This window comes from Bombina bombina, chromosome 5 (genome assembly GCF_027579735.1).
Source record: "Bombina bombina isolate aBomBom1 chromosome 5, aBomBom1.pri, whole genome shotgun sequence".
Lineage (NCBI taxonomy): Eukaryota > Metazoa > Chordata > Amphibia > Anura > Bombinatoridae > Bombina > Bombina bombina.
The window spans coordinates 98,918,643-98,943,593 of record NC_069503.1 but is presented as its reverse complement, the minus strand read 5'-3'; the positions used below and the strand labels follow the sequence as shown (position 1 = coordinate 98,943,593).

The window sequence follows — 24,951 nt, the reverse complement described above, 5'->3', positions numbered from 1 at the left end:
GTCCCCGCCATCTTAAGTACTGGCAGAAAGTCTGCCAGTACTAAAATATAAGTTTTTTTTTTTTTAAATATATATTTTTTTAGCATATTTACATATGTTGTTGTGTAGGATCCCCCCCTTAGCCTCCAACCTCCCTGATCCCCACAAAACAGCTTCCTAACCCTCCCCTTCTGCCTTATTGGGGGCCATATTGGGTGCCAGTACCCAGTTTGCAAATAAAATGTTTTTATTTTTATTTCATTTTTCTGTAGTGTAGCTTCCCCCCCCCTCCAAGACCAATCCCCCACCCGCTCCCAGATCACTTAGATTTCCAAGTACTAAATATTTTGCACCCCTTTCTCCCACTTCTAAAAACATTTTTTTCTGTAGTGTAGCGGTTCCCATCCGCTCCCTCCCCGTGCACGCGCGCGCCAACCCCGCCTCCTCCCGTGCACACGCGAGCGCGCCCCCGGCGATCCCGCCCCCTCTCTGACAAGGACCACATCGATGGCCGCCCACCCGCCTCCCACTTCAGCTCCCACCCACCAACGAATGCGGCCATCGATGCCCGGTGCAGAGAGGGCCACAGAGTGCACCGGAGGGGTAAAATTTGTTATTGCAGGATGCCTCGATATCGAGGCATCCTGCAATAACCGGAAAGCAGCTGGAAGCGATCTTCCAGCTGCTTTCCAAACCGAGGACGTACGCCATACGTCCTCAGGCTTTAACTGTATTTTTTCTGAGGACGTATGGCATACGTCCTCGGTCATTAAGGGGTTAAAAAAAAAACTAGAAATTTGACTGTGAAATAATAGCAGTCAGTTTCCTTCACACGTGTGCGTTTCAGGGCCTGTCAGGGCACAGTGTCACACCAGTGCAACTCATATCTGGTGTAACAGTAGTGTACATTAAAAAAAAAAAACTAGAAATTTGACTGTGAAATAATAGCAGTCAGTTTCCTTCACACGTGTGCGTTTCAGGGCCTGCCAGGGCACAGTGTCACACCAGTGCAACTCATATCTGGTGTAACAGTAATGTACATTTAAATCTGTAATAGATTGAATAGCAGTTAGTTGTCTGCAAGCGTGTGTGTCAGGCCTACAGCGTCTACTCTGCCAACTTCTGCCAGTGCACAGTGCCACTCATATCTGTTGTCACAGTAGCTTGCACGCATAGTACCACTAATCGGAAAAAAAATGACAGGCAGAGGCAGGCCACCCCGCAGGGGTGGTCGTGGTCGTGGTGCTGTGATTCCCTTGGGCCCTAGAATAATGCCCAGTGTTCAGAGGCCACGTACCCTGAACTCAAAAAGTTCTGAGGACATAGTTGACTGGCTAACACAGGACACCCAATCTTCTACAGCTTCTGATCGGAACCTTGACGCACCATCCTCCTCCAGCTTAGCTTCGGGCACCTCTCAAGTTACCACTCGCCCGCCTGCCGCCACCACCAACACTAGCACCACAGCCGCTTCACTTGATCTGTCAGAGGAGTTATTTACACATCAGTTGGAAGAAATGAGTGATGCGCAACCATTATTGCCAGAGGATGTAGATAACTGGGATATGTCTCAGTCAGGCAGCATTACACACATGGACATACGGTGTGATGATGATGATGTTGTACCCGCTGCTGCTTCCTTTGCTGAGTTGTCAGATACAAGTGAAGTGGTTGATGATGAAGATGCGTCCGTGGATGTCATGTGGGTGCCCGCTAGAAGAGAAGAAGAACAGGGGGAAAGTTCAGATGGGGAGACAGAGAGGAGGAGGAGACGAGTTGGAAGCAGGGGGAGGTCGTCGCAAGGAGCTCAGGTCCAACCTTGTGCAAATGGACTGTTTACGGTTGTTTGCGGTGCGTTAAATGGGGAGTTTGGTCTGTCACTGTGAAGCGGGCGTAACCCTTACACTACCTGATCGATACAACATCATACCTGATGTTTTAAAGCACGTTATTCCAAACAATTTAGGAATGTTAGGTGATTTATGCCCTTTATGGATTAAAATCAGACTCTGCATCAACTATGTAGTTTTCCATGGGAGTTTTGCCATGGATCCCCCTCCGGCGTTAGTCCCCTTGAAACAACTTTTCCATCACTATTGTGGCCAGAAAGAGTCCCTGTGGGTTTTAAAATTTGCCTGCCTATTGAAGTCTATAACGGTTCGCACGGTTCGCGAACATTTGTGGAAGTTCGCGTTCGCCGTTCGCAAACTGAAAATTTTAGGTTCGCGACATCACTAGTTCCAAATCATTTACACAGGCTCATGTGGAATATGACCAGCTTGATAGACATATTGTAGACACAGAGTGTGCACAAACCTGTGAATATAAATATAGACACAGAATGCGCACAAATATGTGAATATAAATGCAATAAGAATTACAAATATACAAGTAGAAAATTGCAAAATCATCTATAGAAATTCATATAAATAAAGCTATATTGACTGACATGCTATACAGATTGTGCACAAACATGCAAACGCACATGTAGTTAAATATAATGCTACAAATAATACTCCTATTTGGATCTACAGGTATACTATCAGACAGTATGGGAACCTACTGGAAAGCCGCCAGATCAATATTTTCATTTAACCCTTCAGGGAATAATATCTTCATCTTCCATATCGAGTAGGTCTCCCTCTGTCGTAACCTATTGAATCTATTGTAGCACAAAGATTTGGGGATATATTCAATGGGGATAATGTGGTATGTATCTTCCCTACCCTCATGCATAAGTGTACTATGCTGGGACACACTTTGTTTATTGTACCTATTTTTGATGTTTCTGTGGTGTTCTCCCCATCTTGTTCGTAAGCACCTACTTGTGCGCCCACAGTACTGCATTCCACAGATGCATGTTATTAAACACACCATATACACGCTTTCGCATGTCATTCGTGTCAGTACTGCACTTTTTATAAAGTCCTTTTTCAATGGGACTTCCATAGCACCGGTATTAAGTTTTGCCTGAGAGGCCAAAAAGTGAGCGGTACAGCCTATACCAACAAGATTCATACTGCCATCTAAAGTCAATAGTTATGAGTTTTACGTTACAAAGCTGTACCATAAAACTCATAACTAAAGTGTTAAAAAGTACACTAACACCCATAAACTACCTAATTAACCCGTAAACTGAGCCCCTCCCACACCGCAAACATTACAATAAATGTATTAACCCCTAATCTGCCGCTCCGGACATCGCAGCCACTATTAAAACGTATTAACCCCTGTTCCGCCGTTCCCCGACATCTTCGCCACTATATTAAAGTTATTAACCCCTAAACTGCCACCCTCCCGCATCGCAAACACTAGTTAAATATTAACCTCTTATCTGCCGTCTGCACACACCGCTGCTATAATAAACCTAATAACCCCTAAACCGCAAGCCCCCCCACAACGAAATAAACTAATTTAAACTATTAACCCCTAAACCTAACGCACCCCTAACTTTATATTAAAATTACAATTTCCCTATCTTAAATTAAGTTAAAACTTACCTGTCAATTTTTATTTATTTTTTTAAACTAACAAACTAATATAATTATTAAACTACAATTAAACTAACTATCGATTAAAAAAAACTAAACTACACATTAAAAAAAATCCTAACACTACTCTAAAAATTACAAAGTAACTAATTACACAAAAATAATAACTAAATTACAAAAAATAAAAATTACGAAAAATAAGAAACAAATTATCAAAAATACAAGAGAATTACACCTAATCTAATAGACCTATCAAAATAAAAATAAAAACCCTAGCCTACACTAAACTGCCAATAGCCCTTTAAAGGTCCTTTTGTGGGACATTGCCCCAAAGATATCAGCTCTTTTACCTGTAAAAAAAATACAAACAACCCCCCCAACAGTAAAACCCACAATCAAAACCCCAAATAAAAACCTATTTAAATAATCCTAAAATAATCATTGCCCTGAAAAGGGCATTTGTTTGGGTATTGCCCTTAAAAGGGCATTTAGCTATTTTCCCATGCCTTGAACCTCTTTTGCCAAGCCCAAACCTTACGCTAAAAAAAAAGCCCACTCAAAAAAACCTTAAAAAAAAAAAACTAACGTGTAGTAGTTTTTTTTAATTGGTAGTTAGTTTAATTGTAAGTTTAAAATTAATTTTTTTAAATTTGACAGGTAAATTTTAATTTAATTTAATATAGGGAAACTTTAATTTTAATAAAAAGTTAGGGGTGCGTTAGGTTAGGGGTTAATAGTTTAAATTAGTTTATTTCGTTGTGGGGGATTTAGGGGGTTAATAGTTATAGTATATTTTGTTGTGGGGGCATGCAGTTTAGTGGTTAATAGGTTTATTATAGCGGCAGTGTGGGCGGACGGCAGATTAGGGGTTAATATTTAAATACTGTTTGCGATTCGGGAGGGCAGCGGTTTAGGGGTTAATAGGTAGTTTATAGGTGTTAGTGTACTTAACATTTTAGTTATGAGTTTTATGGTATAGCTTTGTAACGTAAAACTCATAACTACTAACTTTCATATCGCAGTAGGAATCTTGTCGGTATAGGGTGTACCGCTCACTTTTTAGTCTCCCAGGCAAACTCGTAATACCAGCGCTATTGTACCACTGATTGTATATAACTATTTATTTAAAGGGACAGTCTACACCTTGGTCATATTAAAGTTTTACCTTAGATTAAGCTGCAAATAGCCTCCTACACATAAAAAAGTTATTTTAAAATGAATATTGTTTCTGGCCACTTTCAAATGGCTGCCAAGCTCAGTCCACTGATGACATCATGATCTGGGCTGCATATGGCATCCAATCACAAAAGGCTCACTAGTTGGATTTAACAGACTGCCATTGCTATTCAGCAGAGTGCCTAGATGCAGCCCAGATCATGATGTCATCAGTGGGCTGAGCTTGGCAGCCATTATTTATTTTGAAATAACTTTTTTACTGTTCCTTCTGCATGATATAGAAAGTGGTGCAGGAGGCTAATTGCAGCTTAATCTAAGGTAAGACTTTAAGATGACCAAGGTGTAGACTGTCCCTTTAACTCCTACAAACTCAGCTATAGAGCAGCAATGTACTACTCGGAGCTAGCTGAGCATATCTGGTGAGCCAATGACAAGAGACACATGTGTGTAGCCACCAGTCAGCTCTCAGTAGTAAATAAGTTTGATAACAGAAGTGAAATTAAAAGTATCATAAAATTAAATTACACATTTTATCTGAATCATGAAAGTGTAATTTCCTATCCCTTTAAGTATGATTTAAGTAACAGAAAATGTCTGTATATAAAGTCTTGCTGGTGATTATTAATCTGGGTTGGTGTAGGTCGGGGGTTAATTTGATATTGTTTTATGTACTGTTAAAGGGACAGTAAAGTCAAAATTAAACTTAAATGGATTGGATAGAACATGACATTTCAATAAACTTTCCAATTTACTTATATTATCATTTGTGCTTAGTTCTCTTAGTATCCTTTGTTAAAGAGTAATCCTAGGTGAACTCAAGAGCGTGCACGTATCTTCAGACAGCAGAGTTTGCAACAACATTTATAGCTGTTATACATAGTTACAAACACTGCTGCACAGAGTGCTAAATACACGTGCACACCCCTAAGCTCATATAATATCAGTCTCCTAGGTTTACTCTATAACAAAGGATACCAAAGCAAATTAGTTGGGTAAAATTCCTGCTCTATCTAAATTATCAGCATTTAACTTTGACTGTCAGGTTTGGCTTCTGTATTTGATGATGTTTTCCTAATTATTCTGTGATATTGTGTTTTTAATTATACAAAAAACACAAAATACTGGTCTGGATTACAATCACTTTTTATTTGCATGAAAAAACATTGTATATCATTATATAGTAAAAAGCAGCATTACATGATATATGCACACAATGTTATAAATATACCTAACACTTGTGCTCTTGATACAAAGGGATTTATCAGACATATAATGTTCCCTTTATATATACAGTATGTGCTATTATCAGTTCTTGTGGCTTCTAACTAACATGAAAACATCTAACAGACATAATATCAAGTTACAGAACATGACACACATATTACATACCCAGTATACATGTAGGTTATAGTAGCCATTTAAATTAAACTGATTATGATCACATGACACACATATTACATACACAGTATACATGTAGGTTATAGTAGCCATTTAAATTAAACTGATTATGATCACATATGTACCGGTTACTGATATTGTGTCTCATGAAATAAAATCAGTTTCCCCTCAGTAATTCCTCTGGTATATAACATGTACAATGCTAAGCATCTATTGCTATAAGAAAAGGTTTATCCACATAATGTGCACATTAAATATATCTCCCAGATGTCAATCATTTGAGACTGATGTTCTTGTTTATATAATTGTCTAACACTCTATTCATATAAAGACTCCTTTATTCTGTAAATGTAATTATTTCTCCTCTGTGTAAATCAAAAGTACAACTACTAACACTGGGGGTGCTTTGGTGGTGAATGGTTGTGTAAACTGGTCAGTATGAGGACAGATCTGTATATTCCTGTGTGACATTTGGATTCTATCACATTTATATGAGAGAAACTGAGGTGCACATATATAGAGGAACAAAGGACAGCAGGAGAGCACTTCCAATCTGAGGCTTTTATAACTGGGATTTGGAAAGTATTATTTACAATATCATTCTTTTTGATGCTTCTATTTAGAGAGTTTGTCCTCTTTAGGATAATTGTAAAAAGGTTTGTACACTGTGTATATAAAGTTTATTTGTGTGTAAATATTTGGTGTGACGGATACCCTGTGACTACCCCTGCTGGGTAACTCCGCCTAACAGGTCCTGATTCCTCCCTGCCGACTGCAGCTATGTAACTGGCAAGTGACCACAGCCTGTAGCCACCCCTGATGCCCGACAGCACCAGTATTCAGGGTCCCATCCTGTGACAGATTCTGACAACCCTGACTAGGAAGCTCTGCCAGAGAAGGGCCACTATGTAGCAGAGAAGTGATTTAGCAGGAGCCCACCCAAATAACTAGACATACTAACATTCAGGTGGAACAAGAACTGATTTTTTTTGGAAAACACACTCCCTTTATACACAAAGCTCATGTTGATAAGACACTAGACAATCCCACAATTTTCCCACCATTCCTGCCCCTCCAGATAGGATGGCACCTCCATAGCAGCCATACTCCCACAGAATCCCAGTACCCAGGGGTGGTGTTTTTGGGATAATCCCAGTGGAGCGGTGGCCCTTCCAGGGTGTCATTTTAAAGCTCTCAGTTCCCAGATGCCACAGTCCAAAAAGCAGCATGATTCGTTACTGGGGACTGGAGAGACAGTCCGTTGAAGATATGGGGGTAGGATTGTTCCCAAAGAGCTCCCCTAGGGGCTACCAATTCCCAAAAGCGCAGTGCTCTGGGGCAAAAGGCTGCTGGTGCAACCAGGGGTAAAGTCAGCAGGTGTCCTGCTGTTCTGTGGCCGACCGGGAGTTCCAGGAGCCCGGCCAGCCTGAGAGGGGTTCGGCGGGTGTCTGTTGTCACAGCGGCCGACAGGAAGTTCCAGGAGCCTGGCCAGCCCAGGAAGGTTTTTCCGATCAGAGACCAGCTCTTCTCTGACAAAGTACTCATCACCAAATGAATGAAACAAAAGGTCTTGGAGATCGCGGTTGTTCTCCGTAGCCGAAATCTGAGGAACAGGAGGGGGTGAGGCGGTAGTCGGTCAACTCTTGCGCCTTGCACAGGATGGCAAAACAGTAGATAGCAAGAGACAGCAAGATCCCGATAGCCATGAAAGGGCCAAATCTGGTGTGACAAGAAGTCAGGCAGGCATGGGGGGGGGGGCAGCCTTGGCTGTCTGGTATTCGTGACATTTGGTGTTTTGTGATACCTGATTTCAATAAAAACCTTTTTTCCACTTTCTAATAGGGTTGCCACCCATCCGGGTTTCACCAGCAAAGTCCAGGTTTCAAATCATTTTGAGTCATGTGTCCGTGTTCCAGAAAGGGTTGCCACCCGGACAGTGTAGGCTGCACACAGATCATCAGAAATCTGTTCACACTTTGTGTGTGACCGTATGCAAGAGGAAGGGGGGCGTTACATATACATCAAGCAGGAAGTATACAGGGAGCTAAGGCAACTGTGAGGTCAGGAATTTAGGGTACTCTGAGCTGACCAAACTCACCCATGTGCAGGCACCTTGGAACAGCAGTTATCTGTCACACACAGGGAGCCTCAATAAACTGATGTGGCAGAGAGGTCAGTGGCTATTTAGTGTAACATTACACAGATCAGTGTAGCATCCAGGGAGCTCTAGTGAAGTAATGGTCCTCTAAGTGGCACCGTAGTTCTTAGTCTGTTTACTAGAATCTGCATTACTTATATACTTTATTCTGAACAATAAAATATGTATCAGCAAAAATATAAATAAAAATGTCTCAGCATTTACATAATGTTTTTACTGCATTTCTTTGTTAATATAAAATATTTTGTCATCAAGTTCAGTTTAAATCTTCCTGCTCATCTTTCTGTATACCTATCTGTCTTTCTATCTATTTATCTCTGTCTATTTTTCTTGCTCTCTGTTATCTTTATGTCTGTTATCTCTCTATATTGGTCTGTTTATATGTAATCAACTATCTACTAGTCTGTATCTATTTATATATCTGTCTATCTCTTTATGCCTATCTTTTCTATCCCTCTGTTTAAAATGTCTGTATCTACCAATGTGTGTATATATATATATATATATATATATATATATATATATATATATATATATATATATATATATATATATATATATATATATCTGTTTATGTATATACCTTTCTGTTAGTCTGTCTACAAAACTGTATATACAGTATCTCTCTCTCATATATCTTTGCTGTGTGTATTAAATTAAACATTATAAACACTTAAACCTTAAATGGCAGACCAAAAAATGGTAATATATATATATATATATATATATATATATATATATATATATATATTTTTTTTTTATTAAAGGGACACTCTGGTGAAAATTTAAATACACAGATGAATTACATCTTTGGATAGAAACATTTGCAATAAACATGCATTGGCAAAAATGTTTCTAGTAAAAGTTATCACTATTTTAGTGATAATATCTTTCTCTGCACGTGCATGTGAAGCATAACTAGATATTCTCAGTGCACCAGCATTTTAAACACTGCAGCTGCTCATAGCACCAGTGAGTCTTGTATCCTATCAGCAATGAACAAATTGAGTCATTACCACATGGTAAAAGCACCTTAGGCTCTCTGAGGAAGTGTTGTGTTTAAAATGCTGGTGCACTGTGCATACTTAAATACACTTTTGAAACCACTATAACTTTTATTAGAAGTATTTTTTCCAATACATGTATACTGCAAAAATGCTTCTACTCAAAACTGAAATGCATACACGTGGATTCCAAATTTGGATGGAATGTCCCTTTAAGATCGTTTGAAACCACATCCTCAACCACGCCCATTTGCAAAGTGTCAGATAATCGGCTGTGCAAAAGGTAGCAACCCTACTTTCTAAACATTTTAAAGGTTTCTTCCCTTGTGAATCCTTTCATGATTTTTCAGATAACTCTTTTTTGTAAAACTTTTTCCACACTCTGTACATGTGAAAGGCTTTTCCCCTGTGTGAATCCTTTCATGAGTTTTCAGACTCCTCTTTTCTGTAAACCTTTTTCCACACTCTGTACATGTGAAAGGCTTTTCCCCTGTGTGAATCCTTTCATGATTTTTCAGATTACTCATTTCTGTAAAACTTTTTCCCCACTCTGTACATGTGAAAGGCTTTTCTCATGTGTGAATCCTTTCATGACATTTTAGACTCCTCTTTTGTGTAAAACTGTTTCCACACTCTGCACATGTAAAAGGTTTTTCCCCTGTGTGAATCCTTTCATGAGTTTTCAGATTACTCATTTCTGTAAAACTTTTTCCACACTCTGTACATGTGAAAGGTTTTTCTCCAGTGTGAATCCTTTCATGAATTTTCAGAGGACTTATTTGTGTAAAACTTTTTCCACACTCTGTACATGTGAAAGGTTTTTCCCCTGTGTGAATCCTTTCATGAGTTTTCAGACTCCTCTTTTTTGTAAAACTTTTTCCACACTCTGTACATGTAAAAGGCGTTTCCCCTGTGTGAATCCTTTCATGATTTTTCAGATGACTCATTTCTGTAAAACTGTTTCCACACTCTGTACATGTGAAAGGCTTTTCCCCTGTGTGAATCCATTTGAGTTTTCAGATCTCTCTTTTTTGTAAAACATTTTCCACACTCTGTACATGTGAAAGGCTTTACCCCTGTGTGAATCCTTTCATGACATTTTAGACTCCTTTTTTGTGTAAAACGTTTTCCACACTCTGAACATGTGAAAGGCTTTTCCCCTGTGTGAATCCTTTCATGAGTTTTCAGATTACTAATTTCTGTAAAACTTTTTCCACACTCTGTACATGTGAAAGGCTTTTCCCCTGTGTGAATCCATTCATGAGTTTTCAGATCTCTCTTTTTTGTAAAACCTTTTCCACACTCTGTACATGTGAAATGTTTTTCCCCTGTGTGAATCATTTCATGAGTTTTCAGACTACTCTTTTGTGTAAAACTTTTTCCACACTCTGTACATGTGAAAGGCTTTTCCCCTGCGTGAATCATTTCATGAGTTTTCAGATGACCCTTTTTTGTAAAACTTTTTCCACACTCTGTACATGTGAAAGGCTTTTTTTCTGTGTGATTCTTTTCATGAATTTTCAGATGATTCATTTGTGTAAAACATTTGCCGCACTCATTACATTCGTATGGTTTCTCACCTGTGTGAATTTTGTGGTGTTCTAGTAGAAAAGAGACTTCCATCTAAAGCTTTTCTCACATTTTGTAGATTTGAATGGTTTCTCCTTTGTATGAATTATTTGGCTAGACTGTAGACTTTTCCCTTCTTTAATATGTTTTGAAAACTCAGTAATTGTGTGTGGTTTATCCTCAGGGATAATAATTTCACTAGATAAGGCATAAATGGTGTCCTCTTGTTTGATGACTAAATTACTTTCTGTACATAATGATTGCTGCCCAGTTCCTGACAATTCACCATCTCCATTAAATATCTGCTGTGATATCCCCAATGTTTGTAAATAGTCATTGGTGTCTAAGACTGGAGTTTGCGGTATCATTCTAATGCTTCCTGTAGTGAAGGATGGATATGAACTATTGACATGTTTGTCTACATAAAAAGAAATGGAATAAAGAAAAAAAATAATGTTTATTCTTTATAATATAATCCATCTCAATTAAAAAAAAATTATACTCAAAAATGTCTTCCTTTTTGTATTTTTAAATTTATTTACCTGTAATCACATATTAAAAAAGGATGACATCGAATGCAGACATTACTACATCATAGTAACCTAAATTACTGATGACAACAAGTTATAGGGCCGCATTAAACAAGGTGCGTCTGGATAATGTTCTAAGCCAGGGAACAAGTACATCTGTATTCTGGGCAAGAGAGGTGCATCCACCATCCTCATTTAACATTTCACAAGCAACTGCAAATACAGCCCTGCCCGGCTCATGCTCAACCAGTTGGGTGAGAACATGATGCCTTAATCATCACAGACTAATGATAAGTGTGAGATGTTTTGAGAGGGTGTGGTTGTTTGATTTATATAAACAGCCAAAAACTGTATTAGTTTAATAATAATAATAAAAATAATAATAATAATAATAATAGTAGTCACTGTAAAATTAAACACACAAATCAGCTGTGGTTCTGGGGTGGGGAACACTGGGGGAGTTGTGGGAACAAGGTAGGCATAAGTGTAGTTATGGGTGTTCCATGAGCAAGGTCAAGGCAGAGGAAGATGAAGTTGCAGGTGTTCTGAGTAATGAAATAGGTCTGGGGGTGAGGTTAGGTAGTTGGACATGATCTGTCTAAAAAGACAGAGGGGGGTAGTATTTTCTTTACCTCCTGACACAAATGTTCTTAAAAGATGCAGATATACATATAATAGTTTATATATGATTAATGAGTGATCTATTTTATTTTCCCAGTAATTAAAGTCAGTATAATATCTATTTTACTCACCTAACACATATGAGTTCATGCTGATAACAGGCTCCAATGTCTGTGCTCAGGAAGAAGGTTCCTTTATTCACTCCAGTTACATCAATACTCAATATCTCTCTGTGCTCTGCCGTGTCTGTAAAAAGTATATTAAATGGTTTAGACAGATAATAAATAATAGTTCTGATTAACTGTACGTACGGTATAATTAAAGTCACGCATAACAATTCATGTGATACAGATCAGCTGATTAGGTTATTACATATGTGATGTTGATTCAGCACAAGCATTTAGTACAGATATCTCTGTGGGTTTTATAATTGCCCTTTAAATATTAATCTTCCCAGATCTATACAACATAATGGTAGAAAATCTATTTAAGTGGGGCCACATCACAACGTTAAAAATATACCGTATTATAACTTTGTTCTCTATCATTTATATGAAACAATATTTTCTCCTGAAAGAAATGTTAAAAATCATTTGTTTAAATATGTTAATTTAGATACTGCAGTATTGGTATTGTACTTCCTACTAATTATCACTGTCAGACATCTTGTCATGTGCTTCACCCACATTCCTTTAACTTCTCTTGGTCAATACTGAATTGTTTAAAATCACACTGCAAGGGTGTGTGGGATAAATAGGCAATAAAATGTTAATTTCAATTGTTTTCCTGGATAGAGTTAAGAAGAAAATTGTGTTTACATAGAGTGATAATATAATGAGATGTTATTTTGGCAAATTCAGTCCATTTAAAGGGACACTGTGCCCAAAATTTTTCTTTCGTGATTCAGATTGAGCATGAAATTTTAAGCAACTTTCTAATTTACTCCTATTATCAAATTTTCTTAATTCTCTTGGTATCTTTATTTGAAATGCAAGAATGTAAGTTTAGATGCCGGCCCATTTTTGGTGAACAATCTGGGTTGTCCTTGCTGATTGGTGGATAAATTCATCCACCAATAAAAAAGTGTTGCCCAGAGTACTGAAACCAAAAAAAAGCTTAGATGCCTTCTTTTTCAAATAATGATAGCAAGAGAACGAAGAAAAATTGATAATAGGAGTAAACTAGAAAGTTGCTTAAAATTGCATGCTCTTTCTGAATTACAAAAGAAAAAATTTGGGTACAGTGTCCCTTTAAAATGACCATAAAATATAGAATTACAAAACCACAGATGCATAATAAAAATACAATGTAATAGGGGGGACTTCTGGGCGGCAGCCATCTTAATGGTCGCACTGAGCTTCAACTCCTTAAGTTATCTCCAAAAATCACTAATATTGTGAAGCTAAAACTGGATATATATTATTCAAACTATTGGAGAAACTGGTCTGTGGACAGCCTGATTTGAAATGTAGGGTTTTAATTCTTGACGTTGCTTAAGTGCCCTCAGTACTGGGCTATTCATTCTGAGGCCTTCCCCTATCACAGAAGCCTCAACACCGTCCCCACAACAAGCTGTGCCTAAGTGCGTAGTCCTTCCTCTGAAGCTAGCACTGTCCCTATTGCTTAGAGGACTAAATATTTGCAGCATACTAAGGCTAAAGTTTACGCTATCCCCTACATGCTAACTGAAAATGGAGGAAGCTTTCTTTCTTATGCAATTGTGAGCGATACTACAGTTGCATGCCCAGAGACTGGATGAAAGAATGGTGGTGATCTTTTACCCAGCTCTCCACAAGCCAACCGGCTTACAAGACACCGACCACTTGGACTCCGACCCGACAGACACAGATACGGTGAGAGGGGACTACCCCACAGAAGGGAAAAGAGCTTCCTCTCTGGAAACTGGCAACCAGGATACTCTACATTTGGAGACAGTGGATATACTGACGCAGCTTAGCCCAACAGCCTGGCTATCACAGCAAGGGAAGAATATGTGCCTGAGACTGCCACATTCCAGCTTTAAATCAACAAACCAACAGATGGAACAAACAGGAGCTGCGCAAGCATGGGAGAAAATTTTCCTCTAATGAAAGAAACTTGCGGTGGTTCTGCTGACATGGAAATATCATCAACCACAGCAAGCTTGGAGCACACACTGTCAGCAACCCCTGAGATCGCAGCTATTCTCTTGGATATACCAAACACAGAGGTATGGCTGCATTTTCTCATCACCCTTGGCCCAGCCACCGAATTGATTAGCAGAGATTCTGCAAATTACCGGGTCTCCCGACAAATACCAGCTATCTGTGAATACATGATGATGAGGAGTATACTCCGGGACTCTTTCCCAATGGAACCCAACTGTCTTACCTCAAGTTCGAGTTTGCTGAAAGGGCTCCCGAAGCCACCTCGCTCCTAGGAAAAAACTCTCCCAATTATCCAGGTACTAAACTATCGCATTGGAATGGGCTGAAAATTCCCCCCTGCCCTAATTTAACATGCTTCCCTTCTACGCTGAGAGCAGTTTGGGAGGCAAAAGTAAGAACATTAAGGACCTTAACCTATTAAACTAAATGGACATGTAAAGCCATGGACAACAATATGTTTTTGTATTTCATATTACGAGACTTTATTATTCCATTTCTGACTATTAAGTTCCCCTATGTATCTCACATGCCTATCATCTTTGTTTATTATGGATGAAATGTTTTCCTACATGGATCAGAGAAAGCTAACAATTTTTGCTGCCTACTGTATATAGAATATGCACTACCAATGTGGTCTGGAGTAGGTCTTAACTTTATATTTGTTAAAAGTCTATGACTGGGTAATATAAGATGTTCAGCGTACCCCTCTTAACATGGTGTTAGTGATGACCGCATGGTCTGACTGATGTAATAACAGAGAGATCACCTGGGAGGTTGTATGCCCTCATATTCCTCATTTCTTCTGTTATAAATTACCAGATATATTAAACCCTCATAAGTTTATATCATGTATATCATGTATGTTTCTTACTGAGATCTTTGAAGTCCAACGTACATAAAATATACACTGCTAATACAGTCCGGTTCTACTATGAGCCCATAACTTAGCAATATACAATTCTCAGCTTCCCCTCTCAATATGGTATCGATGAAGACCAATAGGTCTGATCAAGACCACGTAGGGGGATAGGTGTGCTTAAATTGCTTCTTTTCTCTCTCCAATCCGATCAGTTTATCTGCATATAGTTTAAACTCTACCTTATTTAGCAGCCAGCAAGGTCTGTCTCAATATTAAAATAGTCAGAGGTCCAATTAAACCATATATTAGATCATACTCACATCCCCCCAGCTTCCTATTACTATATGATGTCATAATGTAGCCCACGCTTGCTAGCTGTGAGAAGTCTATCTATGTAGGCTATACATTGATGCAGATCTAAAAGTCATTGCTGTCTCATATACCCCCCTTCCTTATGTCTAGCTCTATTTACCCGTCCAAGAGGACTCTATTTTTTTTTCTCATTGCACAGCTGTAGAAATCTCTTCTTATAATTACTTATTGACAGCACTTTCCACTCAACCTTTATGATACATTTAGCTATAGTGTGCCATGACTTCCTGCTACCTATATATATCCATATCTCACTATCTACCATACACATGACTATATCAAATCACCAGACCCCCTCTCTATAGATTTGTGAATATCAATGGTCCCAACAAGAATCAGTCACAGATCAATGGGATAAACACTCTGATGATAAACATGTGCAGCTAATAGAAATTAGAACAAAATACAGAACAATATTTTCTCATCATTATATAAAACACAACAGCGTGAGGCTGTTAATAAAGATTTATGTCAGGTTTTGCATATTACCATATTAACAGAAACTCTGTAAGTATGAAGTCTCTCTGTTTTCTCCTGTGATATCACTGAGTGTTACACAGATATTTATACTAATGTGGGAGTGTCACCTTTCTCTGTGTGACTCAAATGAGTACAACTTGTCAGTTGGGAGACAATGAGAGGGCCACACCTGGACTTTTGTTCTCATATAGAAGTCGATTGTCCCCTCTGGTGTCACATGAATACAGAGTTCCTGGCTCCAGCTCAGGGTGTGATTATCATATGGATAAGTTAGGAGGAAACAAACTGTTTATTTAAATGTGAGAGATTTTTCTGTTGTGTCCTAAAATATCTCAGGATACAGCATTATTTTATGTTTTTATTGATGGGAATTATTTTATCCGAACTTAGTTGCACGCAGATGTATAATATTAACATGTGATTAGATACATATGAGATACAAAGCTGAATACATCAATACTAATAACTGACCCTTTTATTGTTTGTTAACTAACAGTATTATCTAATCTTCCTTTTCTAATCTTTCTATGATAAATTATATTTCTTCTGACTATTTTATTCTATAGTATGCCGATAAAATTCTAAACCCTCCGATCATCTGGTGAGGCCACTTATGGACCTCCAAAGCTTATAAGGCATTTTAAAATAGCGGTGGGTATGCTAGAAAAAAGGAGACTACTCATGAGCCTCTAGTGAGAGATCTCATTTTATTTGTATTATGTTATACTGATAACAAGATGATAGAATAAAATGTTCTGATTAGAATGTGAAAGGTCCCCAAGAACAAAAGGAGGTTATGATAGACCTCTTTAAGCTAGAGATAGGCAACATTAAGGGGGTGGTAAACTATGGTTATATAAAGTTGAGTTTTTTAACTTGTATTTCAGGAGATTGTAAAGTATCTAGGTAGAGGATTTTTGTATGCAGATAAACATAAGGTTTACTTGCATGCGTGACCAGAGGGGAGTGATGAACAGCTCTAGGATAGTGGACAATTATGTAATAAGTAAGAAAGGTATCTTAGGTTCAATTTGCACCAGGTAAATTAGAAATTAACCTAAGTGGTTCATATGTAATGTGAAGCCTGATAGAGTTGTGCCACTTATTTATCCTACATAAAAAAACATCAGTTCTACTTTAATAGGATCAGAAAGGAGTTAGTGCGTGTAGGTAGTAAGAACTATAATGATTGTGTGATCAGTTCTGCTGACATGTCTTGGTTTGCGGCTATGGGTATATGAAGGACAGAGTACTTTGATGTGTCACAAGAAATATAAAGTATATGCCATTACCGTATACATAGGGATTACCGTATACAACTGGGAGTATTAAGAATTAAATAATCTCCTAAATTCAATTTGTAACAGGACAGGGCATAGTAGTTTATAAATCAAGATCGTCATCCTACCACCCCGGACGCAGGCAGAAGGACATGAAAATAGTCATTTAAGTTGTTGCCCTTTCCACTATTTACACGACTGTACCTTACGTTGTTAAACTTTATAGACAAATCATAAAAAATCATAACATATTCTGACCCCTCTTAAACTTGCAGTAAAGAAGACTCTAAAAATATTTCAGGATCAAATCAGTGAAAAGAACTTATTCTACGTCTCAGTAGCGTTTACTGTGCTATATAAAGTTATTTTTGGGACTATGTTGTAACACACTACTATTACTACTTCAGTGACCCAGTGACTCAATAAATCTAAGCAGGATATGAGGCTACATATTACTTGAAAGCCACGGTTGAAGAAACAGGCTTTGTTTAGGATTAAAGCATAAGAACACAGAAGATCTCAGATATTACCAAAAATAAACTGCTGATATATAAATATCAATAAAAAAGACGTAATATATTATTTCAGCCAGTATATGGTACAGCCTTACAACAAAAAAAGTTTTAATCTGAATATAAGGAGAGATATTATTCATCAAGTACAGACATGAGGATTAGCCTACTCCAACTATTCTGATGGGCTGCAACCAAGTTCGATGGCCATAACACAAGTACAAAAATACAAAGACCAAATAAATGTTAGCCTTAATCTCTTTGAAGGTCTTGACCACAAGCCGCCAAACCGGATCATATCTCTAATAGACTTTATCGTTAGTTAGGAGATTGTCACTAATCAAAATAAAGACTTGACACTGTCTGCTGAACAAGGCTGGCTATGTGTAATGTGAGATGGCCCAGCGATGCATGAACCCTATATTCTGTTTCAGGGATCTAGCCGCTCCGTACCAGGACAGAGGTAAAGGTAAGATAGTATCCCTCTCATCTGTATAGAGTGCAGGCAAAGAGATAAGAGGATGCTTCTCACTTATAAGCTGTATATCTGAAGGAAGTGCCCTGGGATCTATTGATGCCATCTCCACATTTTACAGTAGAGTTTTAGGCTGAATATATAAGGGTAAGTTGGTAAGGGGCATAGGCAGCGAGCTAGAGCGACGCATCATTGTTTCATATGCATCGCCGGTCTGCAATCCTTCCAGAACTATAACCAGCTGCTGCGTGGAGGTATGGTAAGAGGCTGCAGCAATAGCTCCGGTCTCAGCATGTGGTGAACCGCTACCTTTTAGTGTCGCCCATCTGCAGGACTGTACTGCAACATCAGAGTCTGTCCCTATTAGAGAGCGGCGCAGCGGTAGGTTAGGGGGGCAGGCTAGTAGTTTCTACCTCTGTATCGCTCATCTACGCCACATCGGTAAATTGGGTACATGAGTCCTCGTTAGTGACAGACTGCATAGATTTAAGTGACTCCTCCTCAAATTGGACAAAGTGCTGTAAAAGTAAGTTCCCCAACTCCTGAAGTATATGCTTCTCCATGTTTACCACAGCTGGTGATGTTAGCAGTGTCAAAGCACTGTATACCCAGCGTACAAGATACCAGGGGGGGGGGGAGGTGCTGAGCGCTTCTCATTGAAGAGTCTGCCTTAGGCCTCAATGCTCCAGATCAGTAGGGTATCAACAATTTGGCCACTCTCTAGTAAAACAAAAATGGTTCCAGTGAGGACCCTTTGTGCCTGCTAAAGGGTTAAAGCCGAAATGTTTCACGTGTCCCTTATATGCATCATCTGCTGCTCTGTATATAGCAGAATTGTATGGTAATTAAAGGGACAGTAAAGTCATCATTAGACATTCATGATTTAGACAGAGCATATCATTTTAAACAACTTTCCATTCACTTCTATTATTTAATTTGCTTCCTTCTCTTGTTATCCTTTGCTGAAGGTTTATCTAGGTAAGCTCGGGAGCAAAGAACCTAGGTTGTAGCTGCTGATTGGTGGCTGCATATATATATATATACCGATTGTCATTGGCTCACAAATGATACGAAGAGAATAAAGGAAATAAGGAAATTTGATAATAGAAGTAAACTGCATAAAATTTTATGTTCTACCTAAATCATGAAATGTTTGTGTTTCAGGTACACTTAACACTACTCAACAGGGTCTACACCTGGGTTAACTCAAGCAGAACACATATACAATATATTATAGATTTATTATGGCAATGACGGAAACTAAAAAGTACAGACCAGTGATTTCTCAATTGTACGGATCTAATTATTCCCTAGACCATGCACATGGACTCTCACAGGTAGATTTTCTATGTATTTCTCTTTTTTGGGATCATCTATGTGAAATTAGGGTGGATAACACATTTATTTGAATGCACATCTATAGGGTTTCTGTTTTGCTGGGGAGCTCAGCAATGTAAATCTGCAGGGAATGACAGCTCTAATCTTTGTGGTCAGAGTAAAAATGCTTATTTGGGCTCTAGGGACTCGATCACATATGCGGCATTGCCCGCAAAATCCTCCGCCGCCTGTTTTTACACGATTTTGGTATTACATATACGGCGTAGCATACAAGTTACGTACATATATTTCACCCGTCGGCCGGATTTTTTTTTCCCATAGATTAACATAGAACAGCCGTGCAATTTGGTATCCAATATATAGCTTAAGGACTTACGCACGCAGAATTAAAAAAAAGCTACTACATTCTCATCTCGCCACACATTGCAGGCGCAGCAACCCTTGCACTGACAAAAAGAGCAACGTAACTCCCTGGAAGCCTTAACAAACACATACATTTAAGCAGCATCTCAAATAGTTAAAGGGACAGTATACTATGATATTTTTTTAAGGTTTATTTGTGTATTTGAAATAGCTGATTTTGTATTTTGAAGCCACAACCTAATCAAATGGATTGAGCTTGTAAGTATAATCAGATCTCATTACTTTATCACACTGTGTACATATACTTGCTTCTTTACTTTATATTTGTTCTTAAAACAATCACCAATACTTGGAGAGAACAATGGGAAATCATAATTGTATTACCTTTATCTCTTTAGAACCCACTGGGAGTGTAATTTATTCTAATGTCAACACAGCTTGGCATTGATGCCAAAATATATAAAGGGACAGTCAAGTCCAAAGAAAACCTTCTTGTTTCAAATAGGGCATGTCATTTCAAACAACTTTCAAATTTAATTCTAACACCAATTTTGCTTTGTTATCTTGGTATTCTTAGTTGAAAGCTAAACCTAGGATGGCTCATATGATAATTTCTGCAATTGTGTCAAACCAATCACAAACACCACAACCTCTCACCTGCAGCCTTAAAACACCTGATAATGCACACCCTACCAGTAACATCAGTATTATATACCCATGTTTCAATTTATATTGGATGTGAGATACATTGATTTATATCTTGGAAGTGAATATTACTATATGTACCCTTCATAAACAACTATTGTGGATGTGAGTTATAGTACAAGGATGTCATAAACATGTTATTACCTGTTTTTATTGCCATTTCCACACAGGTCATATTATATGTTTTAACAATATTAGTGTAATAAAACACACCTCACATCAGGGGCGTATTATGGCCTAGACCAACAAGGCAGGTGCAGATTTGGGAGGGAACCAAGCACCATTCACTAAGGCTGATTGTCCCAGGCGCGCTCATGATGTGCACATCGTTTAATCTGTCTGGAGGTGGAGCTAGACTGGAACTATCGCTGAAGATAAGCAATTCAGCGTGGGGGTGGGACGCATCTTCAAAGGTAACAAGCTCCACCGCCCTCCCCCCCCTGACACCAATGCTTTTAATAGTGGCTGCTGCAGTCAAGGAAAAAAACGATAGCTTTTCATTTAGTACAGTAAAATATAAGTTGTAGAACAGGACACAGCAAAAAACAGTACAGTGTTTTGCTGAGTCCTGTTCTTCTAACCTATGGCTTATAGTTTACTGTACTGGTCCTGGAATAAAATCAGAACTTCATATAGATTAAAAGGTATATACTGTCTGTGTTATACAGTGCACTGACGCACTCACAGTTACATCACGCTGTTACTACCCAGCCAGCTCAGCTCACCAACTGAGTAACTGACTCGTTTCGCTTGCTGCTTTCTCAGATGGCTCGCTGGGTAACAGCGTGATTTAACACTGAGTGTGTCAGTGTGCTGTATAAAACAGTATATACCATTTATTTTAAACTATATGAATGTCTTGGGACTATCTGGCTGGTCCCTCCTTGCTGTGCCTCATTTAGCGTGCCGTTCCCTCAGTGTTCTAACAAGCATGTAGATTTTATTCCAGGACCAGTACAGTAAAATATAAGCCATAGGTTAGAAGAACAGAAAAAATATTAAGGGGAAAAAAAGGCCTAAAACCTTGGGGGGGGGGGGGGGGGGGGCAGCAGAATTTTTGAGTGCCTAGTGCAGCACAAAACCTAAATACGCCACTGCCTCACATGGATGTGTATGACAATTATATGGTAAATAACCGAGGACAAGGTTTATGGTGAACTATAAGAATATTATTTATTTTTTTTGCTTCTTGGATGAGGGAGCTGAGGTGCCTGTAGTGGATTTCCTTGTTCTCCTGGTTTGAGAAGATTCTGGTGTTTCTGCTGGTGTGCTGGCCACAGATGATAGGCTGGAGGCAGTGTCCTGCTGGTGTGTAAAGTGCTCAACCAACACACCCAAGAGTTGATTTTGTTCTCTCAATCTATTGTCCATTTACATCTTTGTATCAGACAGAATTCACATAATCTGTGACTGGTTCTGAACACTTGCACTTAACGATGATGAACCTTTCTTGGTTCCTGAAGAACCTCTCTTGGCCTCTTTGCATGCTCTCGGGGCTTGTTATGAGCCTCCTCTGGAGTGCAATGTATTCCTCACCCAGGGGAGAATACAATGCATCCACAGGCTCTTGAGCAGCAGGGCTTCTAGTTGCTTGTGGGGCAGGGTCACCTGCATCTGCTGGTGCTTGAGGTGCAGGGTCAGCTACATCTGCTGGTTCTTGTGGGGCAGGTTCAGCTACATCTGCTGGTTCTTGAGGGGCAGGTTCAGCTACATCTGCTGGTTCTTGTGGGGCAGGTTCAGCTACATCTGCTGGTTCTTGTGGGGCAGGTTCAGCTGCAACCAATGGTTCTTGTGGTGCAAGTTCAGCTGCATCTGATGGTGCTTGAGGTGCAGCTGTAGTTTCTGCTATATTTCCATCTGCAGATGGTGGAGCTCGTCCACGTGATGAGGATGGTGGAGCTCTCATGGTTGATTGATAGTCCCACTGATGACCAGTGTGTGACAACTCAGCCTGTCCAATTGGCACTTCTTGTGACATAGTCTGTGGGTAAAATCCATGACTGCCATGAGATTGTCTTGTGGGGGGGGGGGGTAAAAACATGGACCCTTTGTGGCTGTCTTGGCTCCCCCTCAAAGCCAAAGGGAGGCTATTCCTCTGGCCAGGAATCTTGCCAGGGGTCATATGGCAATGGTGGTGGCATCACTCCCAAGTCCTTAACTGAGCCATCCAACCATGCTCATGCCTGGGAGCATACTGTTCTTGCGGTTACCTGAAGACTGGTGGTGGTGGAGGCATGGATATTTGTATCCTCGTAACAGGAGGTTCTGTGGAGGAGTCAAAGGATGAGAGGGATTAGTACAATAAGATATATGTCCATGTGGGCATACAATGTACATTGATACATGCTAGGGCCTATACTGATTCTCATGTTAAACGTTATAACATGCATGTACACATTGAGAGTTCTCTGATTGATTTAAATATGAGCAGTATACAGGGATGTGTTTCATACAATAGTTATGTGTCCATTCAATGAAAACTCTACATGTGACTTGTGTCCTGTGTTACTCTGAGACTCTGCGGAATCTGTTGGCGCTCTACAAATAACCGATAATAATAATATTGCACTATTCCACCTCATATCATGAATTGCATTGGTTAAGTAGCAGTAATGTCAAGTATAATTGTAGATGTCTTTGTTAGTACGCCAAATTCCATGCTCCTCATTGTATACATGAATGTGTGATATTAAAGGATGTTATATCTCAAATAAATATAATACTGGTGTGTGGGATGTTACTCACCAGCATGATGTGCTGTGGTTGCAGCCCCTGAGTCATGAGCCCCTGGAAGTCCACAGACTGCTGTGATACTCAGGGACCTGCGTATCATCTCCTGTTCTCTTCTGGTGCATAGCTGCCTGCCCCATCTTTTCTTTGACCTGCCTCTTGTAGTAATTCTAGCATTTTTTAAGGCCCTCAACAGTCCTCCTTTGCAGGGCCACACTGTTGACGGCATCCTCTACCACCAACCATGCCGTTTTTCTCTTTTTGGCAATGCCTTTGCCCTTCTCCTGCCCGAAGAGGTCACTGTAATTGTCCATGATGGCCTGGACAAGGTCAACATTTTCAGCAAATGAGAAGTTGGGACATCTCAGCCTCTCATCCTCCATGGACACTTGACTTTCTCCCTGTGATGTTCCTGGTGTGGGTTCCTCCCTATCCTTTCCCTTCTCCCCTCTTCTGTCCCCATGTGCACCCTCTGTCCCTCTCCTAGATGTGCCTGCTCTCTGCCAGTACTTAAGATGGCGGTGACAATTGTGGGGTGGGGAAGGGAAGGAAGCTGTTTGAGGGGGGTCAGGATGTGTCAGGTGGGAGGCTGATCCCTACACTAAAGCTAAAATTAACACCTTAACTGCTGTGTAATATGTGGGGGTACAGTAAATGAGTAAGAGGAAAATTACAGCTAAACACAAACATAGCAAAAATGTAAAAATAGCCTTGGTCCCAAATGGTCAGAAAATGGAAAAGTGCTGTGGTCCTTAAAGGATTAAACTAAGGAAATTGTGGGTTTTCCCATCATTAGAATTATAAGTGCACACTACAGGCTTTATAAACATGACCCTGCTACATATCTGCCCCTAGTAAGTCTGCACAGGGGTGATAAGATCATATAAAACAATACAAGTGTTGCTAACAAAATACCAGTGACAACCCTTTGTCTACTAAGTAACAAGATCAAATTGGCTCTTACAAATAAGGCAAACTATGTGTGTGTGTGTGTGTGTGTGTGGGGGGGGGGGGGGGGTTTGGCCATTAAAAAACTAAGTGTTAATCTGTTTGGAAAGTGTATAGTTAAAAGTGCAATGGGTGGAAATCAAAAATGGATAATCGTACAAAGTGTGACAAATATCAACAAAGTGTGACAAATATCGAATTACAAAAAATAACGAATAACAAAAAATAATAATTAGCTTTAGAACATATGGGAAATACAAACAAAGTGGGTCTGATCAATCCTAGAAATATCCTATAGAATGTCCATGACAAAAGTCCAACATTTAAAAAAGAACCACTGATGAAACGATCCTAGGAGCCTGTCCTGATCCGGTATCCTAGTCTATCAACAACATGGACCTGAAATCAAAAGGAAAAAGAACTCCTCAACATAGAGGGCCTATGGAGTGTAGCTTATCGATAAATAAACTTACCCCAAAAGCCAATTGATCCTGGTAGTGTATGAAGCCTCACAAATCTCTTAGGTAGTCTATGCATTTCGGCCCAACAGCAGGGCCTTTTTCAAGACATCTCACACTTTGTACGATTATCCATTTTTGATTTCCACCCATTGCACTTTTATGTACACGGTCCACATTTGTATTTGTGATTTGGACCAAACTTGTTTTATCATCCTTTCACACATCTTTTACACGCTATTTTTCACACGGTGTATGCCACACACACCAATTTATTTTTTTTGGCACTTCACATTGGATTGATTTAATTTTATGGTTCCATTTTTTGTCTGGAATAGACTTGTTGTACACTTTTGTT

General features: G+C 39.2%; 1 protein-coding gene and 1 pseudogene across 3 annotated transcripts in view; both read right to left on the bottom strand.

Moving 5' to 3' along the window:
• Positions 1–5,773: 5,773 nt before the first annotated feature.
• LOC128659980 (zinc finger protein 585A-like) overlaps positions 5,774–24,951 on the bottom strand; it is a 200,666-nt pseudogene continuing 181,488 nt past the window's right edge.
• The window catches only part of LOC128659977 (resuscitation-promoting factor RpfA-like), a 34,103-nt gene continuing 30,756 nt past the window's right edge, over positions 21,605–24,951 (bottom strand). For 2 of the 3 annotated variants that reach the window (XM_053713571.1, XM_053713570.1), the window contains exon 2: positions 21,605–22,722. In XM_053713571.1, coding sequence (XP_053569546.1) covers positions 21,842–22,579 — 738 coding nt within the window. In that variant the 5' untranslated portion in view covers positions 22,580–22,722 and the 3' untranslated portion in view covers positions 21,605–21,841. Of the gene's footprint in view, positions 22,723–23,202; positions 24,072–24,951 lie in introns of those variants that run through there. The other variant, XM_053713572.1, reaches the window with a different exon arrangement.